At 33.9% G+C, this 26,130-nt stretch overlaps 2 protein-coding genes across 3 annotated transcripts in view; both read right to left on the bottom strand.

Moving 5' to 3' along the window:
* Window positions 1-26,130, bottom strand: part of LOC149801828 (uncharacterized) — a 447,130-nt gene that overhangs the window by 67,485 nt on the left and 353,515 nt on the right. The window lies entirely within an intron of this gene.
* Window positions 1,113-26,130, bottom strand: part of LOC149801830 (secretory carrier-associated membrane protein 1-like) — an 87,806-nt gene continuing 62,788 nt past the window's right edge. For both annotated transcript variants that reach the window (XM_089956199.1, XM_089956200.1), the window contains 5 exons: window positions 24,434-24,562; window positions 18,057-18,213; window positions 13,218-13,316; window positions 12,009-12,126; window positions 1,113-8,826 (listed from right to left, as the gene is read on the bottom strand). In XM_089956199.1, the coding sequence (XP_089812325.1) occupies window positions 8,662-8,826; window positions 12,009-12,126; window positions 13,218-13,316; window positions 18,057-18,213; window positions 24,434-24,562 (668 nt within the window). In that variant the 3' untranslated portion in view covers window positions 1,113-8,661. The remainder of the gene's footprint in view (window positions 8,827-12,008; window positions 12,127-13,217; window positions 13,317-18,056; window positions 18,214-24,433; window positions 24,563-26,130) is intronic.

Genomic DNA, 26,130 nt, shown 5'->3' with positions numbered 1-26,130 from the left:
TTTAGAAGATCTTAAATGTATTGAAAAATTTTAATTTTGCCACTGACTTGCTGAAAATTATCTCTGGGAGTAAATAAATGTTTAGAATAAATCAAATGTAATAAACCTGATGGCTCCAGAGATGCACAACAATAGTGCAAGAAGTTACCAGCTGGACAATAATCTGGATATATCTTCCCGTTTTTAACCCCCTACCGATTTCAATAATAGAAATCTTTCATGTGATAAATGTGCACAGAACTTTGTCAATTAATTCATCGATTTAAAATTTTTACACAATGTGACCAGAGTGGCCCTTACACTGCGCCTTTCAGGCTCATCGGACTTTCCATACTAACATGGTACCATGTTCTGTACACCATTGGCAAGTTGATATCCTCAGACAACATTATGATGTTCATCCTATTCGGCAACTGCCATAGGATTCAGTAAATTACCATAATGTGTTCAGTTTACAGTTATTTCCCTTTGCACACACATTTAGAAATTACACCGCTTGTTAAATTCACGAGAAAGGCACATTTGTAATTTTCATTGTTTTTCTTTCCTTGATTTGACATTGTAAATATTGGAAGCAGTTGATGTAGTATTTTCTTTCTATGTACATACCTGTGCAGTCATGCATACACCCCTTCATGGAAATGGATTTGTCCAGGAACTGGAAATGACTGGCAAACTGGGCCATCTTTGGAATGAAACACAAACAAAAACTCTGTTAGGGTCCCACCTGGGCATAATCAGGTTTGAAATTATATCTCAATAGATGAACTAAGTTCTTTGCATCTTTTATCTTATTTGTGCTTTTTAATTTTTAAATCGGTAGTGGGGATACAAACGGGGAGGTATATTCAGTCAATAGTGTGTCTTTGCAATAATGAGAAAACTGAAAGGGTAAAACCTATTTGACACTACTGAAATATATAACCACATTTTTGGTATACAAGAACCAGGCATACATATCTCTCCCTCATTATGCTATGTCTCTTTAATTCACAAAGCTTATCAGGATATATACTTACTACAAACTCAACATTAAATTGCCCGCATGATCAAAAACCATTTTAAACTTGCTAAAACCCTTATCTGGTAATAGTATGAAATGAAACAAAATATCTGATACAATATCCACATTTATTGATGTAGAGAGAATTACAAGCATAACAACATGAAACTAAAACATCTCTCTGATGATGTGTGCATACAGACAATAAATAGATCTGTTAACATTCTCTATGTACAGATAAGAGATTATATACTGTAAAATATGTGAAATCTCTACAGTCTTTGATGAAAACTTCTTTTCAATCATCCACTAAATTATAACTACACATCAGAATTCAAAACTGCCCACAATGTTCCATACAGTTAAAGCTGTGCAAATATTAGCAATCAGCTTCTATTCGTCAAAAGTGTAGACTATCATATCTCATTATGAACCATGATTTAGTTCAGTTTGACATCTTTACAGCATTGCCACACATTAGGCTTATTTAGTATTGAGGCAATCAGAGTAAAGTGCCTTGCCCAGGGACACACCACGGTAGCAGAACAAGGCTGATCCAATGGTATGATTCAAACCTGAACCTCTTTGGTAAGAAGTCCATCACACAAAACACTAGCCTATTGTAGCTCTACTATTTTAAACTTTAAAAAATTCTTTATGTGGATCTTGTCACCAACATAAGCAGAAAATCTTATTAACAAGGTGAGAAAAATACTTATCTATACTACAATAAAATTACATACCAGTGACTGGACCTTATCTTGCAAACGATGACATACATATGCATACACGTGTATAGTACAATGTATTACAAATCATGAAACTATCAAGAGCATATTTAAGAACATAGTATTTTAAAATATTGCAAGACATTCTGAGAAAACCATTTAACTAAATTTGAAGAAATAAAAATGGATGCAAAATTATGATGAATTGTACAGTGCAGTAAGTAATTACATACATGATAGATATTTGATCAATATGATCTTGATCTTGACATTACATGCACTTGTCAAAAGCAAAATTTTCAAAGACTTATTTTGCCAAATATGTGGTGTGCGTGCATGTGTGTATTGTGCACGTTTTCTTAAATTCTATCAAAAACATGCCCCAAAAAATGAGGTGTTGACATGCCTTGCCTTTGCTGTTTTATTCAACCTATGTACAAGTAAGAAATTCACTAGTGTGAAAATCCCTCTTTATAAAAAACCTCAAATGGCATAGCACAATATAACGAGTTTGTTGATGGGACTAGTGTTTCTAGGAAGCTATGATAAATCTCTCTTTTTTGTCCTTTTATTCTTTTTAACTGACAAGTATTTATCTTGAATATTCTTGAGAAACTCGAACATACCAAATTTGGTAACAGACTTATTTTCTAGCAAGTTCCCATTAAGATGTTCACAAGATATCTTGAGTGCAATATGGTACTCTTTTGTCACGACCTCTGACCATGAACATGATATCCTGGATAGAAAATTAATGAACATGCTAATGTGATTTAATTCTGTAATAATTATTGTGGGGAAAATTTTAAAAGCAAAAAATTACTGAAATGGCATAATTTAAGGTATTCTTCAGATATATACACTAACGGGTCTGATAAACATCTTTTCATATTCGCCTGTGCTATCACTATCACTAGCCAAAATAGTTAAGATCGATCACCTTTTAAACAAGTTCTTTACTAAAATGCAACTAAATACTAAGTCTGGTTGAAATTCATCTGTATAAGCCAGTGTTCGTAAGAGTTTGTACGATCGGTTAAGTACAAAAATGCAAGCAATGAATTTTGACTTGACCCTAAGGTCAGTTAGGTCTGGTTTTTAAACTCCATGACAAATGTGTGGTTACATACTACAATATGTGTTTTAGTGAAAACCCCATATCCAATGCCACCATTCATGCAAGATGAGTAGCAACAAGACATTCAACTATGGTGCCATACTGAAGGTCATATGAGCACATTTTCATTCAGAACAAGTTACATATTGGTACATGTTTCTGTGAACACCCCATATCAATGTAACCAGAAGCTGGATGAACAGCTATGCTGGAGAATGGATCAGCATCACTTTAAGAAAGGAACATATCCTTCCCAACAGTTTAGATTGTCAAAAAATCCCATAAAGTACTTAAATTGTCAATATGGCTATCCGTTCACAAGTAGTTTTAATTTGATGACATCTGAGGTCACATTGACAGTATTTCTGGCAAACAACATACAGCATGAAGTGTTTTATTGAAAACCCAATTTCAATACAACCTAATCATACTTTCAGAAAAAGCAGTAACATGGTTTTGAGGAGTCACCATTGGTGGTTTTAATGGAGGTCAGACCATCACCCGTTATGTTTAAGACCAACCAAGCATTACAAGTCTTTCAAGTTGAAACTGCAACTACCACCCACCATTCAGAGATCTGATTTTCAATATAACTCTTGTATTTGATGACAGATAAGTCTATCATCATTTAGACTGAACTGCACATAATTAGTGCTTTAGTCTAAACCCCATGTTAATATGGCTATCTATTCAAGAGACCATCTATGGCCATCTATATGATGAGATTTCAAGATAACATGGTTGAGGAGGGGGGAATTTTCATTTAGGACCAAACTGACTTTTGAATGAATGTGTACATTTTCATGGAAATCCTCCAATGGTTTTGGAGTTATGATAACAAACTAGTATTAATGGATGAATGACAGACAAAGGCCATTGCACTAATGCATGAATAACAAAGGCCATTACATTAGCAGTTCTGGTCAATGACCAGTAGAACTAAATATAAATGGTTCATAGAACTTTGAACAATTTCAAAATTGTAAATTAACAAACAAACATATACCAACTTAAACTGAGAGTGGAAGGAGCATGTTGTAATATAAAATTTTCACTTGCTAGTACATGTATAACAAAATTGGTCTCTAGTCCTTTTCATATAATATTTGACAAATCACATTTTTTCTTGTACCATTATAGTTTGAAATATAAAAAATGTCACATACTATTTCACATCTCTCTCACAAGTCATAAAGGAACTGTTTGCATATTTATATTTAAATTACAACACAAAATTTAAATTACTTTTGTCCTAAGTTTGACATAATGCAAATGTCAGTGCATGCATGGCTGCTCCAGGTGGAACTGGAAAGAAGCCTGTTGCTTCTAGAACGGGTTGGAAACCTATTTGATTTAGCTTGCAACTTTTTTCCGGATTAATTACAAAATGAATGAGTGTATGCCACCAGTAAGAAAGAGTTGTGGCCGCCCTTCATGTCCCACCTTGTGGCACGTGTGCTGTAGGTTGCCGACCCCTGCTCTAGAATTAATATCCATATAATAACATTTACATTTATCTAACATACAGACAAATCTGGTTACTTTTTCAGTCCAAACAACTAAATATTTAATCTCCATAATAACAGATCTTTGTTATTAAGAAAAGTTCATAACTTTTTTCAGACCTATATATAGCTAACATGGATTTCTTTCTAATTTCTGAATCAAAATTCACGCAAAATATGTAAACAGTCACTTCAGGGTTGTTTTAGCAAAATATACATGGTACCAGGGAGGCACTTCCAACACGTAGTCATCACTCAATTCTGCAATGTAAAATTCTGTATAATTTTCCTTTAAACTCTTTTAGTAATCATAGTACCCTGTCATATATATATTTTTTAATGCCTTAAATGGTACCATGTATATTTTATGGAATAGCCCTTATTGTATTAAAGAAAAATATTTGGAATGTTGGGTAAGACATCAACTTCAAAGATTAAACAAGCAGCCACAATAGGCCTGGCTGACTGTCCAAAAGCAAAAGCAGTTGGACACGAAATCTGGGTCAGAAGTACATCTTTTGGTGAAATTTCTTCCAATGCTTTTGACAGCATATGTTATGAAAAAAACTGTTTCAAGTTTTCTCTAATTACAGTTTCTACATCCATGTTAGAAAGCAGAACAACATCTAGTGTCTAACACTCGGAACCCTTCATACCTGGAAGCTTTCTGTCAAATCTGTTCAAATTCTGTCAACTGATATTTGGGATGGAGTCATTTATTATTTAAATGTTTTTTTATTTTTAGGAACATTGGCCATAGCTGATGGCAGATTAGCATCATTTGTACAAACCTGAAAGTAATTTGTACTAGACTGCTTCCCATCAAATTCAGTTAAATTAGGTTCAACTGTTTTGAGAAGTCTTTTATAGGTATTTCTATTTTTAGTTACCAAATTTGAAGGTAAATTGTCATAATTTCTACATACATGACAGCCTTTCATGCCAAGTTGCTTTCAATCAAATTTGGTTAAATTCAGCTGATAAGTTTTTATGAAGATATTATTGAAATGTTTTACTATCATGAGTAGCCATTACTCATTCCCTATTTGCCTAAATCTGTATAAATTTCAAAGCCCTTCCCTGCTAGGATTGTCAAATCTGACTGGTTGGTTGTTGCTTTTTTGAAGACACTTTCATCACAATGGCACAATGGGTCAGATGAACCAGGTTGGCATAAGTTGATAACAAACCCATCATCCATGGCTCATAAGTCTGACACATTATTTCAGGTACCATGGCTTATCAAATTTTGTTGTGCTGTTTTAAAGTAGTATTTTTTACAGGGATTTTTGTTTCTGAATTGAGCAATGGTAGCCATGTTTAAAACAGATCTGCATAGTTTGAACAAACCTGAATGGCCTTAATGCCTGAATGCTTTCTTTCAAATTGGATCAAATTCTGTCAAACTCTAGTTGAAAATAATGGCAGCCAATCTGTATCATTTGTATAAATGAAAGGCACTTACATCTGAATGCTTTCCTTTAAATTTGGTCACATTCTGTTGAGCTGTTTTTGAGAAGTCATATAAAGGTTTTTCTCATTTTGTTTTAATGGTGCCCATATGTGATGGCTGCCTGAAGTAATTTGTATAAACTTTAAAGGTCTTCATTAAAGGATGCTCTATGTTATGTTTAACTGAAGCTGGTTTAGTTGGTTGGCTTTAAAACCATTTTTCATCACATGGCAACCAGTATATTTGGTGGAAGAACTCTGGTAAAACCCAGAAAGAACCAATGATCTACAGGAAGCTACTGGTAAGCTTTTTAACATACCTGCACTGGCTGAGACCAAGACTCGAACCCATGCAGATTGAGGTGAGATGTCAGCACCTTAGACCACCTGGCCATCCAGGGGAGCTTGTTTAGTGGAAGCTGAGAAGGTGCAAACAGCAACTGACACATGCATGATGTACACTGGGCCATACCACAATTTCACTCAACTTTCTGCCTAGGTGAGCTAAGAAGCTACCATTTTATACAATGTCAAAACAGCAACTATTAATAGTGACAAAAAGTGACAAGGAATCTTTTGCTCCTGAAAACTAAATGAGAAATCTGAAGAAAAAAAAAAGAAAGGGTGGGTGGGCAGATGTTGACTGCATGATTTACATACAATTTAATAGCTTTTGTACAAAAAGTAAATCATGTAGCTTATATTCTTCATAGGAATATGCATGTAAGTTAATATGGTTCCATACCGTGATGACCTTCAAGTGCTTTTAAATCAAACATAAGTAGTTACAAACTTCTCTTCAGGAAAAAGATTTTAATACTATTACCCATGGTCTCAAGATACCATTTTTTCCCCTGCAAATAGTCCAGTTGGTAACTATTTTAATGATGCATCAGTAATGTATTTATCACAAAGCATGTGAAGAATAATGCTATTTGTGAACCCAACACAGCTTACTCCTAACAGACTGCACAGACCCAGTTCTGCAGATGCATTATGCTATGTCAGATCTGGATCTGTGCAGTTTGCAGTTGGACTAGACTTGTTGGTGAGTAAATATGGTATCTCATTACAACAGTGCAAAAGAGAAATGTACTCGTCTCTCATTCTTATATTTTCTCAGTCTGAGAGGAAAATCACAACTCTTAGAAGAACACATACAAATAAGTAATTGTACCTGGAGTCAAAAAAAGACAACTGATTTGTCTTTACATATACAACTAAAAAAAAGTTTTCACATGAGGGAAAAATAATAATGCCACTTTACAAATATGTTGTAATAAGACAGGGTTCTGTCTGAGAATTCCATATCAATTCTGACAGATTCTTTCATATTTAATTAAAATCAGTGATCAGAAGGGTGTATATATTCTATTCTGTATATGAAATGCCTAATTTTATGACCAAATCCTATGAGAGCAAAGGTTCAGTCATATACAATATAGCAAGATTTTTCATGGTCGAGATATTTTATGGATTTGGTAGTCTCAGAGCGTTACAGCATAAATAAAGTTTGTCGAAATGGACAATGCTAAATAATATTATACTGTCTAGATCCATTATCACCACAAGTAGTCAAATTTACAATCCCATTTTTGGACAAATTTACACGTGCAAAAATATTCATTATATGGCATTCTACTATATGGTATTAGGCAGATTTCTATTTCATTCTTACATGAATAACTTTTTAAGATAAAGTCAAACCTCAATCTATTATTGGACATGAACATTTTACAGATTTTTTTCTCCCTTTACCTCAAAAGAAAATTAAAATGTTTTCATTCTTGACTGAAAACAATTCTATCACAATTAGATCACTAAGTATTTTGTGTAGTTGTAATTAACACAATTTCAAATTAAAACTTGACAAGACGTCTGTTTGATTTCATGATTATAAGCAAAAGTTCTATCAACATGCTAGAATTCAGAACATGCTTTCTACTTGTTTCCTTTATACTGTATATGTCAAACACATTAAAGCAAGCCCCTTTTGTATTTTTCTTCTCTCTAGTTACTCTATTAAAACTTAAAAAGAACTAACTTTCTCGAATATTTTAAAACAGTGTGATCTAGCATCTTCAACACTCTAGGCCACAAGAACCAAAAATGTAAAGTTTGGGGGCCCATATATGATATATATATTATAGTAATTATACTATAATCATAGAACTGACTTTTGTACCAGTATCGGCCACCAAAAATGACCTGTGGGCCATTAGTTGCGCTACTCTGTTTTAAAATACAACATTGCTATCAAGGCAAATTGATAGTTACAGCATGTGTCAAACAATACTGTATCATCAGAAAACTATTATGATCCTTTATTAATATATCATACAACCCCTACTGAGAAAATATAGTACCCACAAATACTTGTTTAAATTAAAACAAGTTTGGTGTCAACATACACATCAGAACATAAATTATGTATAAATGATTTCAAATCTATACCTTCTTTTCCAGTCACGCTTCATCTATAGTGTGTACGTCCCTTTTCATTAAACCAAACTTGGACATTTATAACTTAAATGGTTTGAAAGCTCAGTCTCCAGCATTCAATAATATCATCTACTATTCCAGAGAAAGCAAACTGCATGTGTTGTATATTTCAAATATGAAAAATGTTGAAATTTTCCAAGCTCAATACCCAGGATATAAGGGTTAAAGAGTAAAGCAAATTTTATTTCACAGCAAAATATGGATTTATCTGAATGTTTGATTAACGTAGTTATCTCCCTTGAACATACTAATGAAAACATCTATCTTCCTTGGCAAGGCTAAATTCTCTTGCTGCAGTTCTCCAGGTAAATTTTCAAGCAATTATCCACACCATCAGATCATAAAGAAATCCTTTTAATATTTGTTCCCTGTGCCATACTGGTTCACCAACCCTTTGGCAGCTCCAGACGCAGCATTGGCTGCTGCATTTTGAACTGTCTCGTTTTTCATAACATTTGAAGAGAACTCCTGCTGGGCCTTAGCAAAGCTTGCTCCTGTGCTACGATATATCTTGTGTATCTGAAAGAATTTTTAAAAATATTTGAAAAAGCTGAACTAGAAATATGTTAATGGTACACCAGGCTGCCTTAGAAATTGACCTACATGTTTAAAGAACATGTAAAGGTAACACTGTACGACTCAACCAATGACACTTGGGCAATGATATTTGTAAAACAAAATATACTTGTTATTTTTTATATGCCAAATTGTAGATACTGCTTTGCTGTTCTTGGATAGGAATGTGAAAACTCATCATGAAAAGTTTTTTTTCTCTGAAATATCTTAATAATGTTCCCTTCTTCATAGCCTTCATTTTAATGTATACTGTCTGCATGTAAAACATATTAATGTATTTACAATAATAAATCAATCTTTTAATTAATTTTATGGAAGTCTTAATCCTTTTTTTAAATACAGATTAGCAATTTAAACTTATTTCGAATAAATTCAATACTGCCAAATTCATTACATGTATTTCTATGAAAGAATTTTAATCCTACTTAAAGTCAATAAAACTATGTCAAGATGAAAGATATTACAGAAATACCTACATGGCACATTTATTCTAACTTTTACATGTCACCTATACCCAAATTCATATATTTTTTATGTGTATGTACTGCACTTCATGCATTATGAAATGTATAACACAATGGTAACATAAAAGTAAGCTGTCAATACATAATTGTATTTGAAACTGATTTTGTCTTTTGTCTTCATTTAATCAAAATTTCCATTATTTATTTTCTCAAAGTGTAAATCCTATGCACTGATGACAACTTATACCTTACAGACGAATTGCATTTGTGAGCAAAATTTAGATTTTTGTCAGCCCCCCCACCCACTTATATCGACAGCCACTTATGTTGACAGTATTACCTTATAACCTCTGGCCTGAAGATGTCAAGATAAACAGATAGTGATGTACTTAAATAAAAAAAAGTATATCTAAATGTTTTAAAATGACTATTTTGTGTATTTGCCTCTTATAACAGTGTACTTCTAAAAACAAGAGTCCCTCAAATGGACTGATGCTCTAATCTTTGAAAAGAATTTCCACTAATTCAAGACAAGACTATTTGTTCTTTATAACTGATGAGTGTTGAAACCATCTTCAGTATTCTTAAGCAATAAGAGATTTTAAATTAGCCACTGTGGCAGAATTAATGGATGACAGATCTGCACCATTTTCATTTAAGGCAAAATCAAGCCCTTCAAAGGGACTAACATTCTACTGGGAGTATAGAATTTCTGAAAATTCAAGGTAAGACCCTTTCTTTTAATTGTCAAGTATTGAAACTATGTCTAATATTCTTCAGTGATAACAAAATTTTCAAATAGCTGCTGTGGTGCACATATTGGATGTCAGATCAGAACCATCTCCATTTAAGACCAATTAGACATCATAAGAAGTCTTTCAACGAAAATCTCATACTGATATGACCATCCATTCAGAAGGAGATAACATGATTTTCAAGATGGCCACTGTGGTGGTCATACTGGAGTCAGGCAGACAGTATTTTCATTTTAGAGCAAGTGGATGCCATTAAGAAATATTCTCTTGAAAACCCCACATCAATATGACTTTCTGTTCAGGTCAAGTTCTGATAGCAATAATTTTAGGTGGCTGCCATGGCAGTAATATTAGTGGTCAGATTGACATAATTTTCATTTAGGACCAACTAGATATCATAAGAAGTCTTCATGTGAGAACTCAATGTTGAAATGACCATCCATTCAGGAGGAGTAGTGACAACAACATTTTCATGATGGATAACAACATTTTTAAACTGGACACATCAGATGACACCATTTTTATTTAGGACCAACTAGACATCATACAAAGTCTTTTAGTGAAAATTCCATGTTGATAAGACCATACAATTAGGAGAAGAAGAAATACCAAGATTTTCAAGATGGTTGCTGTGCTGTGATTGGATCTCATATCAACACTATTTTCATTTAAGACCAACTAGACATCATAAGTAGTCTTCTAGTGAGAATGCCGTGTTGATATGTCCATCCAATCAGAAACAGTAGTGATAAGATTTAAAGATGGTTGCTGTTGTGGCCATACTGGCTGTCAGATCAGTAACATTTTCATGCAGGAACTAGACTGATCTTGATGTAAACCAGTCCATAGAAATTTCATTTTCTTAATGCTAAAAGTATCTCCAGGTTTCTTAATCAAAGCTGAAAACAGAAATGAAGCTGAAAATGTATTGGTCTTTTTCTTCTAAATAGTAATCAATAAAAATAAATTAGTAAAAATAGCATCAAATTTTAAAATTAGCTCATATCATAGTATAGTGGATGTGTCACAATTAAAGAAAACACTCATTCAAAAGTATATCAACAGTACATGTGGCTACCAATTCTTTGAACTAAATAGTTTACAATACAACGAAACTATTTCTGTTTCTTAGGGCAAAGAACATTGTATTAGAGGCTTTTGAGTTGCTAATCTCCTAGCTTAGCTTAACTGCCACACAACTGCAGAGTACCACTTTACACATTTAACCAGTGATGCAATTTTATCAAGTCGGCAAGAGCAAGGGACAGATAACCATTTCTTATGCAGGTCAAGTGAGTTATATAATTATAGTGACCAATGAATACTGAGAACAGATTAGTACTGTTCACCATTCATTGGTCACAAGCTTCACCATGTATGCAAAGTTTGTAGCTTTTGATGCAGCTAAGTAAATGATCTCTGCAAGGTGGAGGGACCTACAAATGGAGACACATCAGAGGGCTGAAAACAGTTGGGCAGCTTTGGAATATTATTTTCAAAAAGTGGACAGATTGGGATCCAAAAATTCACTGTTGCATATTCCAATGATAGATCCAAATTAGGTCCTGTTCATGCATAATCCATTAAATTTCCAACAAATGCTGATGTTAGTAACCTTGTCTGCAATTACAATTATGCTATATTCATGGGTAAATTTCTATGTGCCCAATGAATGCTGTCAAATTCTAACTCACAGAGTTAAAACGTCATAATAAATGCTTGATTTGACTTTGTTCTCATAAGTTACAATGAAACAAGAAATGAGTCAGAAGGTTACATTTTAAAAAAAAATAAAGATAACAAAATAAAACCCTTAAATAACATGCACATCAAATAAAACAAAAAATGACACACACACACACACACAAACATGAATACTCCCTATGGGCAGGGTAGATAATCCTACCTTAACAAGCATGATTATCATTAGCACTGCACAGATGGAGAAGAAGAGGGCTATAAACAACATCATAGCCCCTGCTGCTACGTGGTCTTTGATTACTTCCAGGGCGTTGATCCAGCCACTAAGAAAATATAATAAATAAAACAGAACATACACCAATAACAAGACATTACAAGAATGGAATTGTATGAATTCAACAAAATAACTGAAAGAAATTATCAAGACTGCCAAATCTCATCTTTCTTACAACATTCAATTGTGAGTATTGTTGTCTATATTAACTTTAAAGACCTGCCTATTCTCAATTAATCTGACAACAAAAAATTAGATTTTTCAGCCCCAATTATTTTATTTCAAACATTTAGCACAATTTGATACAATTTATGATGCAAAAAGGTATTATAATCAGGTAATGCATCTGAAGAAACAATGAAACTTTGATGGATAGACAGATATAAACAAAGATACAATGCCCCAAAGGACATAAAAAAGATATGTATAATAAATAGTATCTTCAAAGAAGCTCAGCAAAAGTGTCAATTCTATTTTAATAATTGTGGCCATATTGGACAGCAAATTAGCATAATGTCTTCAACCTGGGATGATTTTTGTCAAATTGAGTCCAATTCTATTCAGTGGTTTTAATAAAAAAAAGGTGTTAAATGTTTTTTACTTATTCTAGTAATGGTGGTAATATTTTACAGTGGGTTGTCATCATATTTCTATAAACCTTAAAGGTCTTCATGCCAAGATGCTTTTAAAATTGATCAAATTCTGTTCAGTGGTTTTAAAGAAGTCATTTCAAGTTTTCACTGTTTTTTAGTAATGGTGATCATATTTGATGGTGGACCAGCATCATTTCTACAAACTTGAATGACCTTTATACCAGGAGTCTCTACGCCATATTTACTTTAGATAGGCCAGGCTTGTATTCTGAGAAGGAGTTGAAACAACCAATTGTTAATGGGTACTGGAAAGATGGTAGAGGATGCACAATGGACAAAGGGCCATTTCATTAACTCACTTGTCCCTATGGCCAGACGAGCTAACAAACATTTCAAAATATGTCAAACACTATGGTAATCTAAGAGATTTTTCAAGAACACCACAACTTTTGTCCAGCACTGTGGTTGAATACACTTTATTAAATAAAAAACTTAACAGTAGCATAACAGAATGAAAACACATCTAGGACTTGTTAGCAATACTTACACAGTGAAATTTGTTACTCCCAAACACATGATTAAACAACAAATGAACTGGGCAAAAAATATAAAGAAAAACACGAAGAAGTTGAAGGAGCTGTCACTTCTGAAAAGAAAATGAAAAAGAATTATCAAGCCATACAAATGAAATGCTGATTACAGTTCAGATACAAATCACCATTAAATGACAAGGAAATTTTCAGACCTTAAATTAAAGCTTATCATATTAAAGATAGTAATCAACATCTGCTGGATTACACTAAATATTCTTTATCTATCAATTTAAATGTTAAATTATATGTCTGCCATAAAGAACTTGTATTTAAAATTGCAACAGCTGCTGTATGCCAAGGACCTGAAAATTATTTTTAACTCACTGGTCCCTGACTAATAGGATTCTACATTTATCTTCCATATTTTATAATAAAAATCTGAACCTTTACAAAATGATTACAGTGAAGTCTTGTGTTGTACATTTTTGTTAGATTTATCATTTTCCAAGTAGGAGAGAGTCGGCACCATTTTTATCTATATTCACAGGTAAAAATGGAATCACAGTCAACAATTTAAGTTTTAACATAGTTTGCATCCTTTTCAGGTTTTATACATTATCAAATGATCAACTTCTGCTAGCATTTATGTACCTGTATGGCAATTTTCTGATGTTTTATGGCTTAAACAGCAAATTGCACTTTATAATAACAATAAAGAAATATCAACGGTCTGACAGGCTTGATTTTTTAAATATATCTCAGGTCCGTGGCCAAAAAGATCAGTCCTGGTCCTCGGACCACCAGGATTTTCAGACCCTGATCTCTGTCTAAACATCAAACATACCTGTGTGTTTGATTATCAATAGCATCTCATAACACTATATGCATTCTTCTCATTATATTTGCAATATTAAATAAATTGGTCAGATATTCCCTACAAGGATTTGCAACTTTGTAACTCAATCTGCAAAATTACTGAGAAACAATTTCTCTCTTAAGTATCACTGCATCATCTGATTCACAACTTTGAGATAAATCCTACAGATCATACCTTGAATTGTAAATGCCATTTAGACCACCTCAGCTATTTATGGAAGAAGATTTGACCACAAAATTGCAAATGCATCAAACTATTATTTTCACATGTAAATTCTTGTCAATCCTATGATCAATCATGTGTGCATATTTCAACCACTGTCTACTTTATTAATATCAGGTTTACTTTAAGAAACTTTAGAAAAGAACTAAGTCCTATCAATCACAAGACACATTTTAACAACTTTTGGACGCTGCTTTTTGCTAAAATTTTGTACAAGTTCACTTTGATGATGAGATCACATAAGTAATATATAATGTGACAATTCATAACAATTTTCAACTAGCATAAATCACAATGTAATGCCCACCCCCACCCCCAGCATAAAAGACAGAACAATTAAAACAAACGATGTCCCTCGACAAGAATGGTGCTCTGATTACCGGAAAGAATTTCCAGGAATTCAAGGCAAGTCCATTTCTTCTTTTCAAACTGCTGAGTGCAGAAAACATGTCTGACTTTTTGAGCAATTAAATTTGCAACTTAGCATGAAGCAGCCATACTGGCTGTAACATGGCATCAATTTCATTGACACCATGAGATGAAAACGCCCATGTTGATATGACTTAAAATTTAGAAACAGCAATTTTCAAAATGGCTGCCATGGTGGCTACACCTGATGTCTGATCAGTACTATTTTTGTGCAGTACCAGATATAGACATCGAAAGAAGTCTTCTGGTGAAAACCGAATATTGATATGACTTTCCATTAGGGTGGAGTAGCAACAAGTGGTGGCCATATTGTACGTCATATCAGCACAATTTGTATTCAAGACCAAACCAGATACAATAGTAAGGAAGTCTACCATTGAAAACCTCATGCTGATATGATTTTATATTCAGGAGGAGCAGCAATACGAAGATTTTTAAGATGGCTGCTGTGATGGCCATAATGGATGTTTTATCAGCACCATTCAAATTTAGGATGAACCTGACATCATAAAAAGTCTTTTTAGTGAAAACTACATGTTTATATCATCCATCCATGCATGTGGACTAGCAATAATACAATTTAGGATATCTGGGCGATATCATTTTCATAACAATTCTGGTTAAAAAAAACGTGTCAATATGACTTTTTGATCAGGAAAAGAAGTGATAATAAGATTTTCAATATGGCTGCCATTGTGGCCACACATTAAGGGCAAAGAAATATTGTATGTCTTTAGGTGACAATCTCATGCTGATATATCCATCCATTCTGGAGAAGTAGCAATAACAATATTTTCAAAAATGGCCACTGCAGCAGCCTCACTGGATATCTGAACAGAACTGCTTTAATTCAAGACCAACAGTGTTGATATACAGTTTGACTGTTACACGGACATCATCAGCCAAGTTCCCATTCTTCCCCAGGTGTTTTGCTCCTTAATCTGAACTCCCTCCAGATAGTGGGTTGACAGTGTTGATCAGATATGTCCATCTGTGCTGGCCACCAGTTATTTCTTCACATTTCAACCTGATCCAACTGGACGTACTTTCTGATGCCTAGACATCATAAGAAAATCTTTTAGTAAAATCCCTATGTTGGTATATGATTTTCAAGATGGCTGCCAGATAAGGACCATTTTCATTTATGAACAAGTAGATGCATTATAAGGTCTTCTGGTGAAAATCCCATGACAATATGACTTTCCATTCAGGATCAGTTAACAATAACAATATTTTTGTGATGGCTGTCATGGTGTCCATACTGGATATCAAGCCTGGAACCATTTTCATTTAGGAACAAATTGACATCACAAGAAGACTTTAGTGAAAACCCCCATGCTGATTTGACAATCCATTCAGAAGCAGAAACAAGATTTTTTTCACAATGGTTCCTGTGGTGGCCATATTGGATGTTTGAGCAGAAACACTTAGGACCAACTATACACTGGGATGCTCCAAGTAGTTAAGGAGTATTGAAAACAAACTTGTGCTAATGGACAGATAGATGTCAGATGATGGACAAAAGACAGTGGAAAACAGACCATCCCATAAGCTGCTAAAATTCAAGTCTTTTCTATGATATCAGGGGTAAAATAATGAGCTGATGTATACCAGACATTTTTTTAATCACTGCTCTTAAAATATGTCTCAGAAGCTATTATCCTTGTCCACACAGAAAACCAGATTTTTCCTGGGTGAAAGTTGCAGGCTTTGAGTAACACATAGCTGCCAACCTTCCAGGCTCACAATTAGTGAAAATAGGGATAAAAAGTCGTGAATTTGGACATGAATTCGTGAAAAATACCATGACAATAACTCCATCCACTCTGACTACTCCAACCGTCAATACTACACTATATCAAGTTTGCAAAATAAAAATAAAACACTACATATATGCAGAAATATTTATTTATCAAGACATGATACTATGGCAGACTTGAACTTCCTCAACTGCTTGATCGTAAATTTGTTTTCTAAACACTAAAAACAGTTTCGACCTCTTGCCTGCTGGTTGATCTTGGGGACTAAAATTGCTGGCAAATTTTCTGCAGCTAAGGAGACCCTAAAGTCTGTCTTATTTTTCCTCACTAAAGAAAATACTCTTTCGCTGTCACTGTTGCTGTGAGGAATGCACAGGAGCTGCAACATTTTTGGTTCTTCCACATGAAAATTTGGAAGCGATTTTCGAGTCCGGGAACATATGTCAGAACAAATGTTTAGCATGGTCTCCAGCTGATAAAGGTAGATTGTGTTCGACACAAGAAAACTCACAAATAATGCTTAAGCATTGGTAGCCTGCGGGTCTTCCGCCAATGGTTTAAAATATTCCAGAGCTGAAATCTGCGAATTCTTAATTTTCCCAACTTCTACGTGTATTTTGCAACCGACATTCTTCTTTACATCGTCTCTGCGATGGCACACTGAGTGCAAAAAGCATGAATGAATATCAATGTTTAATGGCAGAATGCATGGCCAATTTTTGATATATTCCAAATTAAACTTCACTTTTTGAGTAATACATTTCTTTTTCCTTGGTGGTGAAGACGTTTTCAAAATCTTACATGCGATGCTGAACGGTAACTCGAATCAGTGTTTTGACGCATGCGCAGATCAAATTTCCGGTTAGGCCCCAGTTTCTCTCAAAAGCACTTGTAAAACTGCTCTTATATATATAGATTAAAATAGGCTAAAATGCTTGCGACCGGGCCAACTGTACTAATCAGCTGTAGATCTACTAATATCGTGACCAGCGGTACCAGACCGTTTCGGCAACTGCGAATATCACGACTAGCGCTTAATGGGAAATCGGTTATTTTATTAAAGATTTAAAATAATTGAGGATCAGAAAATTCGTGAATTTTTGTCTTACGGCGTGAATCCGTGAATCGCTGAAAAAGTCGTGAAATTCACACCAAATTCGTGAGGGTTGGCAGCTATGGTAACATTGGAATAACATGCAGTAAGACCACTATGACAAGCATATTTCATTCATTAGTAATTACACTGATTAGCCATTACATGTGCAGCTTCACATGATATTCCTGCAGTTTAGTCATCTGCTGATCTACCTCCTACATTTCACCTATACAATACAAATAATTAACCGATTAAGGGTAACCTATCACAATAATCACTAAACAGTAAGTTAAGTGACTCTGATAGAAATGTCGCCTTGGATTTCTATTACCAAAATCTGACAGTGAACTCTGAATGTCAACTGCACATTTCATCCAGGTAGAAGATTGCTGTCCTATGTACATGTATTATGCAAATGTGAGGGACATAAGAAAAGCCTTTATACTGTGGCCAGACTTGTAGGACTTACCTGAAAGCCTTGTATAGAGGTCTGTACCAGCAGATAAATGAACAGGGTGTGAAGAGCACAAACCACAGAAAGGACAATCCAAACATTACTCCGCTACTCATAACAATAAAATATGCTAGGCTGCCAAGGATATTCAGGAAGAGTGTGAAGAAATAAACTGAAAAAGATACAGTAAATCATGAATTATAAAGACATTATCAGAACTTGAACTATTTTTCGAACTTGTGTCAAAATTGATTAATTCCTGCTCAGCAGAATAAAGTTGTTTTTGCAGAAACAAAACCATACTGAAAGGTGTTCAAGTTTTTATTTAATGTTTAGTAATATTGTACTGCATATTGGCATCATCTGTACAAATTAAAAGTTGCTTGTGACAATGCATTCTGTACATTTTGGTAAAATTTTGTTGAGTGGTTTTTATGACATCATTTGCCGGATTTTCCACCTTTTATTATACTGGCAGAGATACTTGATAGCAAAACAATATCATTTGTCTAAATCTGAAAGCCCTGAAACCAGAAAACTCTGTCAACTGTGGTCAAATTCTGCTGAGGATTTTCTGAGATTAAGCTGTTAAAAGTTTCTTCTATTTTAAGCAATTGTGGATACCTCTGATGGTGGATTAGTATCACTGGCATAGACGTGAAAGCTCTTCATGCCAAGATGATTTCCAACAAGTTTGGCCAAATTCTTTTCAGCAGTTTTAAATCGATTTATGGTTTTTCTCTTTTTGTAACAATTGCCATATGATGTTGGATCAACACCATTTGTATCAGTTTGAAAGGTCTTCATGCCAGGATGTTTCCTGTTAGGTTTGGTAAGATTCCTTTCAGCAGTTTAGGTGAGGTCATGGTTTAAAGTTTTTTATTTTGTGCTAGTCAATGCAACCATATTGGCTGGCAAAATGGTAGATGCACAAACTTCAAAAGTATTTATGCCATGATGCTTTATGCCAAGTTTTGACAAATCCTATTTAGCGGTTTTAATGAAGATTGAAGTTGTTCAAAGACTTTTAAATTTTACATAACACTGGCCATATATGATGGTTGATCACCATCATTTGTATGATTTGAAAGGCTTATGCTAATATGCTTTCTGACAAATCTGATCACATTCTGTTCAGTGGTTTTTTGAGAAGTCATTTAAAGAATTTTCTAGTTTCAGCAATAGTTGCTTTACTTGATGGAAGATCTGTACAAATTTGAAGGTAATCATGCCAGAAAGTTCTTTGCCAAGTTTAGTCAAAGCTGATTTGGCAGTTTTTGAGATAAGGTTTGAAATAGCAAAAGTTGATGGATGATGGATACCTTTTTCTGTTTTTGCAGGATAAGTAAAAGTTCCAATTCCTGCAGGACAATTAGCCTCCTGAAAATTGTTGAGCCAAGCTGACAAGTTTTAAATTAAATCTAATTACTGTACATCATTTCATTGTTCCTTCTTTTATTGTGAGTAGTACTAGTTCTTAAATGCTTTATGCCATCTCTCTCTTCTCTCTAACCTTACTAATCTCAACGTATATTGATTTCAGAAGTGAATGGAAAAGATTGCTAAAACATACATATATGTGCAATGAGGAAAAAAACTACTTCATATTTTTTCAACTTTAACATATGTAAAAAATAATAATTTACAACAGTAATGAAGTTGTGCAATCAAATAACTGAACATTATTGATCAACACGAACGTATTAGTAAGAAACTGGGAGGGGGTAGTTGTGTCCTTTCTGTAACACACTTTACTCATTTTTCATTGGGTCTTTAAATTAGAGTATTATTGCAGCCATGACATCCCCAAAAATAGGCACCCCACAAAAATAGTGAACCACAGTTATTGTAGTAGTTATAATCTCTTACAAAATAATTAAACAGGAGTGTAATAACAAGAAACATAATTACGATTAATAATTGTGCAGGAAAGGCTCTGGTCAGGTCATTTTGAAGGGCTAATTATTTTTTAATTAAGAATCGACCCTTATTCTTAAATCCATCCATCTATTGTTATGTTTTTCTGCAAGAATGAGTGTTGTGTGTGATTCCATGTCATTACATTAACAGCTGTTCTTGAAAAGTGGGTATATGGCTTTCATAACTCATAGATGTAATCCTTAAACAACATTCTTATTAAATGCAGTCAAATAACACCATAGGATAGCTCGCATCTTTAGAACAAGTGCTTGAGGCCATTTATGTTTTTGTATCAACATGGCTCCCACAATTTTCTAACGATATATCTCCAGGTCATTTCCTGGGTTTTCTCTAGGATGAAATAAATTTTTCTAAGGTTCACATATGATCATTACTGAATTGAATTTTTCTAAATCTTAAGATGTTTCTCTTTCAGGACTCTCCAAAACATCTAACTTAAAGTCAGAATAGATGATTGTTTACAAAACCACAAAATGTATCACACGAAACAAGTTTGACTATATTCCTATAAATTGGCATATAAAGTCATTTCAATGTAATAAAAATTCTAACATTATTTTGCTGACCTGAAAAGAGTTTAACCCTAAATTTATATGTGCCAATAAAATCCCAAACTAGATTTTTCAAACAACCTAATCTCCAAAGACGATCTGGTTAAAAATCCATCATTTAAAATATATTTTCAAACGGGTTGATTTAAATTTTGACAAAAGACCTTCAAAATGATATACTGTTGTATAAACAAGGACTGAATTTTCTGTAAGATCAACTCGTCTTTCTGTAATTCGTCCAAGCCTGTATTGATACAGGGGCTCATATCGTTTTTGGATTATAACGAATAGCAGTGCGTTTTCTAACTCAGGTTTCCTCTGAATATTCCCACCCCATTTTTCATATTTGGACATTTAGGTTGGTGTGTGGGGTCATTGCAACTGCATATAAAAAATTTGGAATTTGCCGCCACTGTGCTTATGGTAGTCATTTTACCAGTGGGCCTAGCAAATTTAAACTTATGTTATATCGACTCACACCTGCATGAAATTGATAGGAAAATGATTTCTTTTTTCAGAAATGGCAAGTATTATAAATGTTATGTCTTTAATCTGCTGACAAACTAGACGAAACTATGGCATAAATGAAACCTGACCCTGTACTCACCATTTGCATTACTGGTCACATGACTTCACAAATCTCAAACGACGATATCGGAAGTCCAATAGTCACGTGATATCAACAAAAAAACTTCTTTTATATTAAAGAAAAGTCAGATACGTTTTGTAAAAACCAGCAATCTGGCCAGTCTGACTTATCAAGCAGAGAGCACGTCAATGTAGTAATGTGATACAACAAAACTCCAGAAGTTGTTCTCGGAATATATAAATATGGAGAATTTTGTGTTCTTTCATTTTTCATTTAATATTTTGTAAAAAAAAAAATTCTCTACAGCATTTGTAAATGTGGATTTTTAGATTTGTGTACTAATGTGACTAGCAATGCAAATCGCAAGCACCAGGTAATATTTCATTAATGCCATAGTTTTATCTTGTCTTTCAGCATATTAATACTCAAAATTTATGAGAAATTAAGTATTTTTCATATTGATTTCATGCATTTATCACTTGATCTAACATGTTCAAGTTTGCTCGGCCATTTGGTAAGCAGCTATGCTTTGCCACGACCATGTTGGCATCTTGTGATGCTAGACTGGTTTTCATAACTCATGTAACTAAAGATATGGATATCAAGCCGAGTTTGAAAATAAAAGTCTACTAGACAAATCTAATCCACTGAGCATTTGGATTCACTCAGCATACAGCAGTCCCCCTCTTATAAGGCCACCCCTAACGCAGCAGGGAAGTGGCCTTATAATGAGGGTGGCCTTTCTAGAGGGGGATGACAAATGCAAATAGTAAATACATATGAAGAAAGTCACAAGTACATCATTTAATTCTAACACATTTAATATTTTCATTAAAAAAATCACATGCATGTTGTGAATTAAATGTAAAACAAACTGTGTCATCATTTTCAAAAGAATGCTATGAATAACCATTGATATAGTTTTAAAACTGTCTTTATAATTATGTTACAGATCTCATCATGTCACTTTGTTGGTAACAGTCTAAAAAGCAAACCAGTCTCATCACAATTAAAAATATCCTTGCTGTCATATCCCCTGCATATATCGTTTAGTCTTTTGTTCCAATCTTCAACAACTTCATTATTAACATCAGCTGATTCTCCACTAATGACAGAACACTTAATACTGTGTCTCACTTGAAATCTGTGCAACCATCCGTTACTTGCGGTAAAGTCGTCATATCCCAATTCAACTGACAAAATTGTTGCTTTTTCTTGTCATTCAAATCAGGATACAAATGTCTCCTGGCTCAAACAATCTTCCTTTCTCCGTCCATTTCACCTTCACACTTCTGCAGAATTGTTTCATTATCTTTCACAATACTGTTTATCCGAGTCTTCCCGACATTACAGTTTTCTGCAAGGATCCTCAACACCCCCCTGTCAGTTGAAATACTTTCACTTTCTCTTCTGAGATTTTTCTTTTCTTCGATGACATGTTGATCTTTTTGCAGTAAGTTATTCATGTTGCCAACTACAATACTGATAAAACAATTTTGTATGCATCTAAACAAATTGCCATGTGTTTTTAAAGGAAGTGATCTTGTCACGTGATTCGTTAGTCGCAGTCTGGTACCCTATTGTTTTTATACATTTCTTGAAACTAAGTGAGAGAAGCCAAAACGGCTTCGATATGTATCAGTAACATCACACAGATCCAACCTTGCGGCCATTCGGATTCGTAATTTTGACAATTACTGTCAGTAGTAACAGCCACTAATTATCAAAGTGAACAAGCTCAACATCTTATTAAGGGAAGCCATAAAGGCTATCAAACCATTTTCCTGCTGACTTGGGTATTGTACATCGATACTGCCACTTCTCAGCTGTTACTACTGTTCAATAATTGTAATCTTAACAATTATCAGAGTGACTAAACCGGACATCTTATGATAACACAGCAGTAAGGCTAATTGGATTACATGTACTTACCCATTTGTATGGATTAAAATATGAGTCTTTCTCGGTTTTTATGGAATAAATTTGGCTTCTTGTGAGGCATAAATGATATAATATTAACCTTAGTGGTACATGTACTTTACTCAACACTTCTTTCAGTAACGAAAACCCGACATCGGGAAACAGAAATCAGATTACTTAACACAAGTTATGAATAAAATACTGGTTCTGGATACATATTCAAATAAAATGCGGCCGCTTGTGAGGGGTAAATTTTATATTATTGCACTAATATGATTGCCGCTGGTCGCGTTAGCCGGGTGGCCTTTTGCGAGGGGTACTTTTGAACACAAACTCGTCGGTGCCAACGGATTCTGGCCGTAAGGAGCGGGTGGCCGCTGGTCAGGGGGGCCGTTCAAAAGGGGGACTACTGTATATGTTTATTGCAAGCACCTAAAAGATCCATACTGCACCCTCTGAATATTCTGGTTAGAAGTCAATAAATTTAAGTCACGATCGGTTTAATTACGACTCAATTATGTGATTGTTTTGGGCATCAAGTGGTGGCAGAAAATTCCTGGGGTTTTCCAGACTTTCATCAATGTTTGCAAAGTTCAAAGACTTTTCACGGTTGGGAAAAAATTATAATTTTTCCCGATAGCATGGGAACCTTGTATCAAATAGAAATTGAATTACTTTTTTATCCACCCATCCATTCCTATTTTTGCTAAAGAGCAAAATTTTAGTAACATCTGTTTCTCCAAGGATATTTACCTGATTACAATGTTTGGTGAATAGATATGGAAATAAATACCACAATGTTACTGCTGTCTAATTTGAACAAGTAAAGGTAAATCTAACATGGTTAGGTTTATGGCATAAGGGTATATCCCATCTATTTATTTGGCAATGACTTGTGGGGCAAATGCAATAAAATCTCAAGAGCTGCCATAAAACCCACTACAGCTGCAATTATATCTGCTACAAACTTCAACCAGATTTAGTGAATGTTCACAAGGTTTAGTGGATATCCACAGAACATATTAGACATCCACTATTCATGGTGGACACTTAATCCATTGCCCCATGTCCATGTCAAGGCAATGTGTGTGATCAAGCTATATTCCACAATGTACCATGTATAGTCACTTATAAGTTAAGCCCAACTGCTCATTGCACAGACCCAGATCTGCTGTCGCATAACGTGCTGGCAGATCTGGGTCTATTCAGTTTGTTAGGAGTAATAAGTAGAACAAACAAAATATACCCTGGTCTGTAGGTACATTATGCATAGGCATATCAGGATGTATGCTGTTTTCAGTTTGGCTCAACTTGCAAGCAAGTATATACAGCAAATATAGCACATAGGTGAAATTAACCCACTATATGATTCATGATACTGAAATACTTACACATCCATAAATAATAGACAAATCTGACTGTTCTCTGGAACTCTAATGGAATATCAACACTGAAGTCTTGGTAGAAGCATGGTCCTACAGGACAGAACTTTGGTAGTGGAGGCCAGTTGTTTTTACGTTCTGAAATATATAAGAATAATTGCAAGAAAGAACTCCAAGGGATTCGTAATGATTCTGAATCCTTTTAATTGTATCCTATTTCACAGTGAAGCTCACGTATTTATGGGGAATAATCTCTCAATGTTTTATTGCTGGCAATAGATCTGTTGCCTTGAAGTCACTGATGTCAACTAGTGTAATGTATTTCTAGGGTTGCATGCATGATGGAAGGGACTAAATTCCTTAAAAAAGGAATATGTATAAATATATAATTTGGTGATAAATCAAATGTTCATTACTCTGAAAAGAAAGCAAAATTGTGAAAGAAAGTACTAGCTAATACTGATCACAGCTGAATAGGAGCCATATCAGATACAGACAATAAAAAAAATGCAGCCCGATTCTGGGGCACCTAGCATGTTACTATTTTGCTTGTCAAAACTGGCAACTACTTTGGAAATTTTACTGTCAATCTTGCAATACATCCATTTAATAAACAAGACAATAACTGAGAAAATTAATGTTAAAAATATGAAAATGATCTGAACAGGAAACAATGAATTTTATCATCAGGTAAATACAAGTCACATATAAAATATAAAAAATTGGGTAAGAGTATTAACATGTTGAAAAGAAAATTCCATCAACTATTATACAAGATACACAAAAAATGCAAGGACATAGTAATGAAATTTGGTATAATTACATTTTATTTTTGGTACTAGCAAAACAAAAACTAGATTTTAAAAATCACCAGCTTTTCACTAGAAAAACTGAGAAATTTAATTATAAGAAATTCAAACTATGCACTATGAATATTTCATTACATGTATTTAATTTAATTATTATTTGTTAGTTTTAATTTTTTTAAATCTCATTACATGCTACTGTAAAAACATTGTATGCTGGACTTGACCTTGTCTAAAATTGAGTTCATTTCTGCTTGACCTGATAGACTTTTTTAAAATTATTTTTAATATTTTACTTATGTAATGAACTAATAATAGCTTCATTGTTCTCTCTGTTTTTATGTCATATGTTTAGGCTTGAATAAATAGTAACACAAGAAAGAGTGAAAAACAACATGCTTTGAAAAAATACATTAATTAATTTCCCTGAAAAAATCCTATAAAAATGAAAAACAATATGAACTTACGGTTTTATTGAATCAAATCCAAAAATAATCCACGAATAACATTTTTGAAGTCTTAATAACAAAATGTTCTACTGATTTCAAGTTCAAATCCCAACAAAGAATCCAAAATGGAAGACGATGATGTATGGTGAATTCTAAAGTTCCTTGTAGAAACAAGAATTATCGCTCCGGTTTCTGATAGCTGAATAAATTTTTATAAAAACTGTCCTTGTTCAACAATTTTACATGAGCACATGTATTTTCCAGACAAATACACCACTCCCTCTATAATTCGCGCACAAAAGAGTCCACAAAAATAGATCGCACTATAAGTGAGGCGCGAGTTACCAAGGGATTTCTAAAAATTGGGGAAAAAAATTGCTATGACAAACAAACAGTCATGGTCAAACTATTTTCTGAAAAAGTATCATCTGTAGAGAATAAATTTACATTA

This window comes from Sinohyriopsis cumingii, chromosome 4, assembly GCF_028554795.1.
Source record: "Sinohyriopsis cumingii isolate HCF-2022 chromosome 4, ASM2855479v2, whole genome shotgun sequence".
NCBI classification, from domain to species: domain Eukaryota; kingdom Metazoa; phylum Mollusca; class Bivalvia; order Unionida; family Unionidae; genus Sinohyriopsis; species Sinohyriopsis cumingii.
This window is presented reverse-complemented; position numbering and strand designations above follow the sequence as displayed.